At 31.2% G+C, this 13728-nt stretch overlaps 1 protein-coding gene across 1 annotated transcript; it reads left to right on the forward strand.

Moving 5' to 3' along the window:
* On the forward strand, positions 2416-7195 carry LOC107618200. Its single transcript, XM_021111892.1, has 7 exons — positions 2416-2460; positions 4530-4655; positions 4770-5099; positions 5459-5771; positions 6391-6632; positions 6729-6929; positions 7023-7195. The coding sequence occupies exons 1-7, from the start codon at positions 2416-2418 to the stop codon at positions 7131-7133; spliced, it is 1368 nt and encodes a 455-aa protein (XP_020967551.1). The 3' UTR covers positions 7134-7195.

A 13728-nucleotide genomic window follows, 5' to 3' on the forward strand; every position in this document is an offset into this window, starting at 1 on the left:
AGTAATTGAGGTTTTAAATTAATGTATTGGAAAATAAAAATCGCTTTATATAAATAATAAAAGTTTTTTAAAATTAAATAATATAACAGTAGGTATAAATTAAATATTTAATAAATTTATAATAATCTAAACTCACTACATTTTATAATAAAAATAACGAGTCTACAAGTTATTATTTATAATATAAATAAATAAAAAATAAAATTAAAATTAAAAATAGTAAGAACTTTTAAAAATTTATATTATTAAAAGACTAATATAGAAATATGCTGAAATAAAAGAAAGATAATATGATTAAAAAAAAAAACTTGTTGCTTAGTACTCTTTATTTAAAATTATCAGTATATAATAAAAGCAACAGCAGCTTAGCGGCATAGGCATCTGGTGTAAGAACACTGGTATTGCTGGTCCCAGGTTATTGTTAATTGGTCCAATTCGGGTTTTAGTTTTTATTTATTTATTTTTTTAAATGGTCAGAATAATAATATGGACCGATTTAAAAATTTGATTTATCAGTTTTTTTAGTTCAATTGACCAGTTTGATCCAATTTTACAACTATAGCTGTATGTTTTTTGAATTTGTAAAACTATATAAAAAAATTGCTTCTTTTATTTTAATATATTTACTCAACTTCTAAATTTTAAATTTCTATGCTTAACTCATCGATAAGTGCACCGAATCGCACCAAGTAATAACAAGGTGAGATGGTTATCGTTCCCACAAGAATTAATGAATTAAGCAAGTAATGATGAATTAGTTATTCTAGTTAGACGATTCAAATTTGGATGATGATTCATCAAGAAAAATAAACTGGAATTGAAATGACTTGATAAAGAAGTAAATGAAAGCAATAAATGACTTGAATGTAAATGACAGAAAATATAAATGACAAAAATTAAAGTAACTAAAGGCAATAAAATAACATAAATAGAGAATTAGATAACATAGCAATGAAGTAAATGAACTAGCAATGAATTAATTGAAAACAGAGAAGAAATAACAACAAATTAAGGAAACAATATGAGAGAGAATGTTAAGGATTGGAGATATTAAATTCTTTGGATCAATGAATTTCACCTCTAGCTCAATCATGCAATTAAAGATTTCAGGCAACCTTAGGTAATTGAATCCCAATTTCTTGTTAATTCAATTTCTCTTAAGCTAATCAATCACTAATTCCTTGATCAATTATTTATGAGAAGAGATGAAGTATATATGTTCTCTAATTTAGAGCCACACAATCCTCAAGATCTAGATAAGATTTGATTCGATACCACTTATCAAATTCAAATATAAGATTATGAGAATTGAGAGGAAGAGTTTTCAAGCTTGATTTCTATGGTTCGCTCTTCTAAGTGGTCATGACACTACAAGAAAAGAAAGCAATTTCAACACTTTTTTTTTAACAATCATAATTAAATGTCAAAATTAATATATATTTTTAACAAATATTATAAATGTCAACTTTTCTATTTTTTTTTGATAAATAACTTGACCGTCGAAAATTATTGTTCAATTTTGACGGTCCCCAATTTATTTCACTAAGAAATAAGAAAGCATCATACTGCTCCTTTCCCTTGGCTCCGTCAAAAATATCACACTCCTCTCAGTCATTCTTCAGCTCCAGTATAATGATGATGAGAAAGTATAGCCATGCATGTTAACGGACATAAATTGCTCCAGTATAACTTCAATCTCAAGATCTCGTTTCATTCTTGAGTTCCAAAATCAACTTCGTCTTGTTAGGTATGTTTTTCTCTCTCTCTCAAGATTTTTTTATTCTTTCATAAATCTGTTTTAATTTTTGTTTTCATGCTTCAGATTTCAAAATTTTTATATTCAAGCTTCTTATTACTTTAGGTATTAAGGTAAGTATTCATATTCTTAGATCTATTCTCTAATTTATATTTTTTGATTTAGCTTTTTATTGATCTATTTTATAATTCGTAATTTTTTATTTGTTCGTCATACCTAATTGCTCTTGAATTTGTTCCTCATATTTGATTTGGTAATTTGTGTAAATCTGTTCTATATATTCGGTAATTTGCTCTACTCTGTTTGATTTTTCTATTTCTTTTATTCATAATAAAAAAGTGAGAGAAAGATAACTGTGACTTAGTGATGCAATTTTAGTGTTTGTTCTATTTTAGAGTTTTATTCAATTTATGTTTATCTAATTTGACTTCTAATCCTTTGTTTTTTTTTTCTTTTCAATTTTCGCACACCAAGTGTTTGTTCTATTTCCTAAATCAAAAGTTCATATCAAATAGGAGTATCTAGCTTTACTTTGAGAGCTTGGATATATATATATATATATTTTATTTTGAGAGTCTGAATTTCTATAATATATTAATTTGCATTAGTAATATTGTTTATTTGCTTAATTGCTTAATATAGGTCAAACAATTGTATCAATGGCTTCCAAATTGCTGTTGAAGAAACAAAGTCAACCAGTTGAGGCAAGTATTCTTTATTATTGAAGCTTACTCTTTGTTAAACTTAAAGAATTTTAATTGTGTTTAGTGGCATTTTAATTTTTCATGTACTGCAATCTCACTGCTCTTTTAATGGTTTTCAGCCCCTCCATTTCTTTATCCCAAACATATATATGTACTTCAATATTTTATTTTATTTCATTTGGTTCTTACCTATCCTTAAATATTCTGGAGGGGTGAAGGCTAAATTTGTATTATAACTTTTGCCATCTCTGCTGTTTTTCATTAGTCCAAAACAAGAGAGTCTAGGGTTGCCATCCTGTCCACCATTGATACCATGTAGACATATACATTACTTGATAAAACATACTGACTTAAGAAAAGGAATAAGCCTGCTCATAGAAGCTTAACTACCTAATCGAACAAAATTCTATAAGCATTAAGATCATGGTATACTGCCCTTCCTTGACTGCTGCAATATTCCAATGCTTGTGCCAAATACAAGGCAACTCTCAGCCTCATTGCCCATTCCATGGGCTGGGACTCCCCTGCCAGACGGATTTCGCACAAATCACAATCACAAATCAGTGGTTATTAACTTAACATTTCTGAAAACATTTAGCTTCTCATGCAAAATGTCTAGTCCATGGCAATTGTTGACACAACATGGCATATCTCAAAACATTCATTCCCTCTATATGTTACAAATGATTACAATTAACAAAACCAAACAGAAAAAAAATGAATGGAACTCACAGTGAAAGAGGTGCTTGGAGAGAGTTTCATGAGGCATAAACTCTGCCACAAGTAACCTCTCTTCTCCTTCACAGCAACAAAACCAAAAGCTTATTCTTTATATGACCTTTTTTTCTTTTTATTGGTATTCTAGGATCTCCAAATCTAGCCAACACTTGTTCACATTCTTTTCTGCTATTCCACACCATTTCTTCTAGCAAAAATTACCCTTAGATTATTTATTCTTTTTAAAGTTTGAGTGCTTTTTTTTAACTCTCTGAACTACTTATCCTTAGTTTTTGTCAACTCAGATTTCATTTCTATAATATTCTGTTAATTACTTCAAGTAGATTTGGCATGCATGAAAGAATTTCTAGCTTTTATAAGTACCACCACTTTAATCTCGTTTGTCGTTAATTATCTGTCAATTAAGTAGTGCATGTATGTTCATTTCTTTTTGCTTTAACTTTTAGGATCCCTAGACACCACATATATATGCCTAATGCATAGAATTAAATTCCCTAGGTTCATATAGATTTGGATTTTTTTATTGTTTTCCACACACCTTATACATTTATTTATAATTTGATAAATCTATGCTAGGCTCAGGTATTTTTGGAAGTTACTCACCGAGATAACATATTTTATTAGTACCTAATATGCGTTCGGTGCATGATAATATGATATTATAATTTTAAAAACTTAAACTATTACTTATGGAGATGTTTCATATGAAAATAATAATTAAAATATTAATTTATAATTATTATTTTCTTATGAATAATGAGTTTAGAAATAACATATTATTAGTTACACTACTAAAGTATGAGACAGTGTGAGTGTATATATGATGATTGCATGGATTATTCATTATACAAAAAGTGATGTTTGCATTATTTTTTATTATTTGTTATACATTTATTATGATAAAATAAAAAAATTTATCTTTTATCATAAATCTGGAGGACACTCTGGAAAGAAAACATCATCAACAGCATAGTACTATCCATGGACACTTTACTTGTGAATATAGCACCAACCTGAAAAGCACACCATCATTCTTCACATTTTCACATATAATTTCCCTTTTATGATAATCTTACACAACACCTTGAAGGTACAATTTATTTCACATATAATTAGCAATAACTCATGGTTATAAAGTTGAAACAAAGGATAAAGTACTACCGATTTTCAAGCAAACTGGAAGACCCACAAGAAATTGTAAAGTGACAAGAAGATTGAGTCTAGAAGAAATAAAGCAATCTCATCTTTATATTTTGAAGAACTGTGATCAAGTTACTCCTTTCATATGGTAAGCATAGTTGTATTTAGATAATATTTAACTTTTATTTTAGAAGTATTGCTCAAAACTTATTGGCCTTTATAAATGCAGCAAACATAAAGAAATATTAGAAAAAGAGAACCCAAGAAATGTTCAAAAACGACATGATCAAGAATTTTCAGATTGGTTTGAAAGTCATGTAAGTCCTAAATATGGATGAAATATTAAATACTACTTTTTAATCAGGTTACATACTACTTTTTAAAGTCATGTAAGAATTTTTTTTAACTATATATTTTCTTTTTCAAATCAGGTTACATCTTTGTATAAAGAAAAAGATGAACAAGTAACCCATCAACTTTTATGTTTAGCAAGAGGTCCAGCAAGAGAAGCCATATGCTATAAAGGATACAAAGCAAACGGTTTTATCTTTCACACAAAAGATTGTGAGAATCATAGAAAAACTCAAAGTAGTGGAGTTCTGGTAAAGCTAAATTGTGGAAAGGAGTATTATGGAGTCATTGAGGATATTGTGGAGTTATCATATATGAATGATAACAAAGTTGTAATGTTCAAATGCTTATGGTGGGATGTGGACAATTATGGTAGAGGAGTGAAAGTAGATGAATATGGTGTCACCCTGGTAAATAAAGGTCGCACTTTGAAGACAAAAGAAGTATTTGTTATGGCATGTCAATCTGAGCAAGTATTCTATGTTGAAGATATTTGTAACTCCAATTGGCAATGTGTTGTAAAAGTAACTCTACGTGACTATTTTAGCATGCCTTTAGAAGAGGAGGAGGAGGAGGAAGTGGCTGATGATATGCTTGATGAATAAATAGAGTAATAGATAGATTTTCTTTTTTTACTTGAAACCTTTTCTAATAGAAATTAATTGCAATTATGTTTTTAGGATTTTAATGTTTCTATTTAATATTTTTATTGAAATCCTTTTGATGTGCTCTTGTTGGTTTTAATAATGAATATGATTTGTTAATTTAGCCAAAGACCTCAAAGATTATTAATAGTGTTGCTGCTAGAAGAAATAAAGGGATTCAGAGTCTTGTATCTAGAAGAAATTTAGCTCCATCAAGTCATTTACAACAAGCTGATTTTCTTTCTAATAATGATGGAGTGCATGGAAAAAAAGCAAGTTCATCAAGTCACTCACAACTTAGAAGGCAATTTGACTCCCTTTCTAATGATGATGGAGTGCATGAAAAAAAAGCAAGTTCATCAAGTCACTCACAACTTAGAAGGCAATTTGACTCCCTTTCTAATGATGATGAAGTGGATGAAGAAGAATTTGAATCCGGTATATATTTTTTAGCATTTTTTAATTTCATTAGTCTCTTTTGGATATTTATTATGAGGTAGATTTAGTTTTCTGACATAAAAATATTAATTGCATGACTAATTTTATTTGTATGTCTTCTTTGTGACATTAATGCCATACCATAAACTTTGAAGCTAGTGACTACAATAAAAATAGTAGTGCTATACCATATAGATTTAAAGGGTGATGGGGTGTGAGAAGAGAAGAGAAGAGAAGAGAAGGGCAGTAATTAAAAACTGAAGGAGGGGACAGGGGCATGGGTCAGGGTGGGTGCGTGCAGTGCAGTGCAGGGTGTAACAAAGACAAGCTATTTATTATTCTTCCCCCCACTAAATTCTGAGTTGCAGAGGTGAGTCTTATATACTAGTATATTATTATATATCTGGCTAGCTAGGAATTCTGCTTATGCCATCTAGTCTATGTATAATGTATGCTTCTTTTGTCCTTTTTCAATGCTAGTTATTTTTTTGTCCTCTAAATTAAAATCTACTGTTTTCTTTGTATTTTCTCCACTTGCTGTCTAAATAAATTCCTATTTTCTCCACTAATATATGTCTGAAAAAATATCTTGCTCCTATTATCTCACTGATTTAAACAGATTTTGTTGCACCGAAAAAAAAAGTGAGAGGACCTACACGCAATCTTGAGTTAGCAAAGTTACCAGCTGGAAAAAGACTTGACATAAATTGGAGAATGAATAGACCAGTTGGTCCAAATGCAAAGTTGTTCAAATCAAGATGTACTGTTCTAGTTCGTGATGTGAAGAATGCACCACTAAAGGTTAAAGAATGGGCTGATATCAAAATAGAGAACAAAATAAAGATGTTTGACCTAGTTTTGGTAATATTCATGTTCTCCTTATTATGTTTTCACATGCTTTTTTTTATTTTTATGTCTATAAACTCAAACTAATAGTATATGTTATGTTCTTTTAAGACATACTTTAAAGTTGAAGGTCGAAAGCATTTAGTATGGGCTCAAATGAATTCTTCTTATCGGAGTTATCGACATCTACTAAAGAAAAGGTATTTTGAACCTTATGATAACCCTGAAATTGCTCGAGCTAATATACCATTGGAAATGGAAAAAGAGGATTGGGATTACCTTGTGAATCTTTGGATTGATGAAGGCTGGCAGGTTTGTACTTCACATGACATAATAATTGTTAATTGACTTAGATTTAACTAGCCTCTTTTATCACATGTTATGACATATTTTGTTAATTACTAGAAAATAAGTCAACAAAATAAGATGAGTCGAGCTGCAAATAGCATTATCCATACCACTGGTGCTAAGGGAGCCCAACAAAGAGCTGAAGAGGCGGTATCTAAATTTTACTAATTTATAGACTTAATTTGAAGATATATATTAGTTGTTATATTTATAAGAAATGTTATTTGTGGCTATAGTTTGAGCAAACATGACAAGAAATTGACCGTCTTCGTCTTTGGGAGCTTACACATACCCGTGCTAATGGACAAGCTTGCAATGAAGAAACTCAAGAAAAACTTGTAAGATATTAGGAGCTGTTTCTGCTTCAGATTTTGTTGTGAAAGTCTTGAAAAATTGTGTTTGTTTTGTCCTTAGTTTATGTATGTTAAATTTTCTGCTTGTTAAAGAAGCCTCTAAATTTTCTGCTTGTTTGATTTTGTTAAAGATATGTTAAATTTTCTGTCTGTTCTGCCTGGCATTTAATGTTGCTAATTGGTTTCTTTGCGGTGAATAGTTCAATTCTTTAACACTCTTCCAACAAAAAAATCATTGTTAGTCTGTAATTGTAGTAAGATGGTAAAGTGTGATGCAATATTTTTCATCATTAGAGTGCTATCAGCTGAACAGGTACTTTTTATCAAGTTGTGCATGCTTCAACTTTGGGTTTTGAATCTTGAGCCTAGTAACTGATCCCACTTAGCCCAGCAATAATGTGAGCCTGATTGGTATGACCCCTTAAGTGTGCTACCTTGGGCCGTTAGAGCTTTTGGATTTTGTAGAAAATTAATCACATGTTTTCTGGAATGTGGAATCTGAAACATTCATCATTCGAGTGCTATCATGGTTCTCACAAAATTATCCTCTAGTTCTCACTACTCGGTCAAAAATAATTTTAATGCTGAAATGTTTGGTGAATGTCGATATTTATATTTATGTTTTAAAAGCATTTTATATTTATGTTTACATATATTTTTATTGATTTTATTAGGTTGATTTGATCCCTTTTAGGATTTACTTAAGGAATTATCATCTCAAGTAAATGAAGGAACATTAGAGATGAATGAACATGAGGTGATGGTAGAAGTATTTGGACCTGAACGACATGGACGAGTTCGTGGTTATGGGGCTGGCGTGACACCTACACAGTTATGGGGTCCTAGATCATTCATATTTTCTGATCTCCAAACAAAACTTCAATGTGCAGAAAAAAAATATGAAGACTCTAAAATAGAGGTGGAAGATTTAAAGAAAAAGGTAGATCATATGGCAGGAATACTTGAGCAACTATTGGATGGAAGGTTGCCTATAATTCAAAGTGATAACAATCCTACTTCACTTGATTAATGCTCAAGACTTTGATGAGTTTATGTGTGATTCATATAGCACTATACAAAAAAGAACATTAATATGATATTGAGTATTGGTTTTGGTACTTGGTGTTAATTGTTGTTGATATACTTGTCAAATGCTAAATAAGGAATGCTATTTGTACTAGTTTTGAATCATGATCAATGATCAAAATTGCAAAGTTCTTGTTTGATTTTATACAATGATTATGTATGATAAAGTGAAAGCATATTCATGTCATAGTGGTAGAATTTTTGTTTTGTCTATTGTTATAGTAATTTTTATTTAAAAAACAAATAATAGGTGAAACTAACCTTAACTTTTATAATAATGAATGTCAAAAAAAATATAATTGAGTTTTTTTTATGGTAAAAAATTGTCAAAAAATATCCATGATATAGTATATTTCACGGTTAATAATTGTAAAAAATTGTTGTTGAGAATTTTTTATGGTCAATAAGTGTCAAAATAAATAGTATTTTTGACGGTTAATAAGTATTACAAAAAATATATTCTCAAATTTTTCTAACATTATTTTTGACGGCCAATATTTATCAAAATAAGATTAAGCTTTTTTGACAATTACTTAAATGTTAAAAATACTATTTTTGACAAAACTTTTATTAACATATTTTCACAATTAAAATAGTGTCAAAAATTGTTTTATTGACGATTTTTAATTCTTTTTTGACACATATAACCCTCAAAAATAATCTATATTGTTGTAGTGTGAAATCCAAATTAGATTTAAACTATCTTCCGATAGATTTGTATCTTTGTGATAAAGAACAAAAACTCTTCTTGAAGAAACAATAAAGTATGAATTAAAGATGGAGATGAAAGTGAAGTGATAATAATGAAAATGTTACGAATGCCTTTCTAAAGAAACAATTGGGGCTTTTATACTTTAGTCTAACTATCCCAAAAAAATTCAAAATGCCATTCAAATTACAATCCAATCCAACTTTCTAACTAGTTTCATTAATGTTCTTCCTTGCTTCAATTGAATCCTGAGCCTTGTGAGTTGTTGTGGGCTTAATTGGTTGGACTTAATGAGCATTAGATGTAGCCAACGTTTTGTCATTTTGAGTACCAAAATGTGACTATTGATGTGTGCCATAAGCTTTACTAGAGAACAAAATTGAGGCTCAAAGTGTGGTCTTAAAAGTGTGCTTTAAGGGTGGGATGTGAGGCCCATGCATGCATTGGAATGCCAATTCAAGCCTTGTTTGAACTTGAAACATCGAAGGCGTCTCTAGGGTGAACGCTTCATAATCATGCCCACTTGTGGCGTTGGAGACGCCATGTTGTTGTTAAGAATTAGAGCTTGCATTTTGTGGCGTTGGAGACGCCACTTCTCCTTCATGTTTATGGCGTCTAAGAAGCCACATTGTTGCCTCAAGTCTTGCTCTAAGGAATGGCATTGGAGATGCCCAAAATGGTGAGGAAAGATGGCGTCTAAGATGCGACATTGTTGCCAAGAATTTGCCTCTAGGGAATGGCGTTGGAGACACCACCAATAGTGAAGAAAGATGGTGTCTCACATTGAAGGCACCTGGAGTGTGATGATTATTTGCATTGGAGATGCCATTTTCCATGGCATTGGAGACACCACTTTCATCTTCAAATGGAGGCCCTGGAGTGTGATGATTGTTGGCATTGGAGATGCCACTTTGCATGGCGTTGGAGACGCCATTATGTTGCATCAATTTGAGGTCCTTGAAGCTAACATCCTTGGTATACAAAATGCCAATCATGTGGAATTGGAGACAAAAGTAATGTGGCTTGAAATGGGTTCTCTATTGTTGTACCATTTGACTTGTTTATCTTTGGCAAAAATCCATTCTTTATCCTTTAGAATGTTGCTCTAGAAGTGTTGCTTGAGTGATTCCTCTATTGATGGTTTTGTTGTTTATTTTTCTATAATTTCCTACAAGAATTCATAAACTCAAAGTAATCAAAGTAATTTTCAAATTAAGCACTAAAACACTTCATAATTGAGCATAGTTCATTGACTTTCTATATGAAATAACCATGAAAAATAACTCATGATGCACATGCATCATAACACCAAACTTGAAACTTTGCTTGTCCTCAAGCAAATGAGAAATCATGTACATCAACCATAAGGATTCAATTTTGACAATCCAGGGTGTGGAGATTAGCATTTCCTAATGTTCTTGGTTAGCTGTTTCACTTAAGCATGCATCACTCATAAAAGAATTCTAAGTATTAAGGTTCCTATCTTAATCATATTATGAAATCTTTTCTAATATTCCTTCCTTGAAGCAAGCTTATTGTCTTTCTCTTTTCTTTCTTATCTTAGCTTATTGGGTGCATTGCACAATGAGTTTAGCTTTGACTCTAAGTGCTTTGTTTTCAAGTTTTACCACTTGTTACATAAGCACCACAAGCATGTGACTAGAGGACTCTTTGAGCCTTATATTTGTTCTTTCTCTTCTTTCTAGTCATTGATGCTCAGAGCCTTAAGCTTGAGGGAGTGCTTTGCACTATTGAGCCTAGCATTGACTATAAGTATTTTATTTTCAAGTTTTAGCACTTGATACATAAACACTACAAGCACTTGTCTAATGGTTTAGATTAGTCCTTGGTGCTCAGAGCCTTCAGCTTCTCTTTCTTTCCCCCTTCTTACTTATTTATTGATTGATGACATTTTCTTCTTCAAGATTCTAAACAATTTGTAAAGATTTCATAATATTTCTCTAGACTAAAACCTCAAACAATCAGGTTGAAATGTGTTGAGCAAAACAGTTATTTTAGCCTTCTAATATTCATATGCCCATGCTAGTTTCTTCTAGATTGAAGAATTTAAGTGTTCATATTTTTGTGGAGTGACTGAGAAGTATGTGATAATGGTTAGGAGTAATTGGTATTGATTTGGTTGTGGTTTGATTGGTTATGAATTGAGAATTTCAGAAAATTAGAGGATTTGTAAGTTTTGGTAAAAACTTATTTTTGACCAACTTCGGCGGGCCATAACTTGGCTTCCAGACCCCAAATCTTGCGAAACTTGTCTTCCATGAAGTTTATAACATTCCAAAGAACGAACTGAAAATAATTTTTAACGAAAAAGTTATGCAGAAGTTTAGTGTGAAAAGCTGATTTTCTAAACTTAACAGCTTTTTGGAGAAATTCACATTCATGTGTACACGGGGAATGTCATGCGTACGCGAGTCTATGGCACTACTCTCGCATACGCGGAGGGCATGCATCCGCGAGAATGGCAATTTTTGAAATCTTGCTTACGTGGCAAGTGCCACACAACGCGAACTAACCTTGCTGTCCAAAACTTCTCGCGAAAGCCGAAGGTGTCAACGTATGCGACATTTTCAAAATCCCAACTCTTTTTATATTGAAATCAATATTAGAGCATCATTATTTCCTTCAGTGATTCAAACAGTAAAAATAGTTCAGTTCTAAATAAGCCGAACTCAACGTATAAGGTTCATCAAATAAATTAAGCTGGAAAGCATAAATACCCTCTTAATAAATCGAATAATACAATTTCTCAAATCCAAACCTTTTAAATAACCTTTCAAATAGTCTAAAAGAAAGGTTAAGTAACAACATCCTTCAAGAGAGTAACAAAAGCATAATCGTGGCTTTACTTCAATACAATTTCATGTTGAAGTAAATCATGTAGAGTTTTAAAAACAAAATGCACACAAGTTTCGCTAAGAGCTAAAATATTCCCTCAAATATTTTAGAAAGATAATTAGGTGCACAACTTAACCAAAAGTAATTAATAAAACTCGGAAGAGAAATCAAATGCTTGTTCAAAAATTCCCAAAATTTATATTCAAACAAGCGTGTATAACATTTATAGCAAGGACGAAAGAGGAAGTTAAACTCTTTTTAGAAAAGAAATTCTGAGGTAAAAATTTACTTACAATCTGGTAAGGAAATAAGTGGTGCGTTACAAACAAACCGGTTTCCACTAAACAAGGAAGCTTTTCAAAACTTCATTTAAAATAGCGCATGCCAACTTTAAATTAATTTCGTCAAAATCGAACAATGATTTCAATCTCAATCAAGCAACAGAAAATAAATTCCGTTTAGAATTTCTTCAAAGAGAATTCAAAACTTCTTTAAAAGTTTAAAACAAGACTCCAAAAGTATACTTGAAATCACCATTTCAAAAGGATATTCAAGAATATTAGGATGTACTTAAGAAGGAGTCAAGCCATACAAGAAAGAGTCTTAAACCAAAGTAGTTCAAACAAGATTCACTAGGCATGAGTCATCAAACAAGCCTTCAATTGATTCAAAAGAATACAAAAGTCATAGGAAAAGACAACTCAATCATTATTAACTTCTCAAGGATAAATCTTTGACTAAAAACTCTGGTAGAGGCAATGAGAAGATAAACAATGCACGAAATTGAAACAAATCAAGCTGACTCGCATAAGAGTGAGATTCACAAGAGAGGAAAACCAAGATCAATGATAATGTTCACAAGATGTAAAAGATCAGTTAAAAACAAGGTCAAGCATGACATTCATGGAGATGGAAGGCTTAAGGAAGACTTTAGTCCGTTTGTAAGAAGAAAGCTGAGTCCAACATTTTCAAAAGAACAACAATGGCATAAACCATGTAGTATGCTAAATCAAACTCAATTCAAAATAAGTTAAGTAAAGCTTATCAAACAAAACTCAACCGAGACAAAAGTGGTAAATCCTTTCTTTTCAAAATTTTGAAAAATATTCCAAATACATAATCAAATGAAGATGTGCATTGGAACTATAGTAAAATTACTAGAAAGTCAATTTGTATTTAAAGAAAGTGCAGTTCCACAAATCAGTAAAGGTACAAGCGAGGTATTAGAAATAAATAGTTGTTAAACGGTTTAAGTAATCTCGAAGTTTCATATATAGATAAGAATATACCTAATCAACAGCAATTTATAAAATCTCAAAAATTGGCTGTGATCACTATCAAGTAAGAGAAAAACTGAATCAACAATTTCTCAAAGAATGGACTCAGAACCCAGAGTTAAAAGACTCAGCGCGTTAAGACAAGTTCAAAGCTATATCAAAGAATACTTGAATCAGGAAGAACTCTAATAGAGAAAGACAGATGTAACAAGGATTCCAAACAAGCATATGCAATTAAGATCAAACAAGAATGCATATGAATAGAGGAATAGAGTTGAAAAATCAAACTACTTTTCAAAAGGATTAGCAAACAAGAACTTCAAATTAGGATATGAAAGAACAGGTCGACTTGAACAGAAATCAAGACAGACAACTGAATAGCCTCGAGAAATAGTTTCCAACGTTCCACCAAAACCCGCGATTCACTTTACTCAAAACTCGTATTTCATCTATGACAACCCATCGGTGCTTCCATATACATA

The sequence above is a fragment of the Arachis ipaensis genome, chromosome B09, assembly GCF_000816755.2.
Source record: "Arachis ipaensis cultivar K30076 chromosome B09, Araip1.1, whole genome shotgun sequence".
In the NCBI taxonomy this organism is placed as follows: domain Eukaryota; kingdom Viridiplantae; phylum Streptophyta; class Magnoliopsida; order Fabales; family Fabaceae; genus Arachis; species Arachis ipaensis.

Coding starts and splice junctions, on each gene's coding strand:
- LOC107618200 (XM_021111892.1), top strand. CDS start 2,416: ATGGCTTCCAAATTGCTGTTGAAGAAACAAAGTCAACCAGTTGAG. Junction 4,656..4,769: donor CAGATTGGTTTGAAAGTCAT/GTAAGTCCTAAA, acceptor TTTTCAAATCAG/GTTACATCTTTGTATAAAGA. Junction 6,633..6,728: donor AGATGTTTGACCTAGTTTTG/GTAATATTCATG, acceptor TGTTCTTTTAAG/ACATACTTTAAAGTTGAAGG.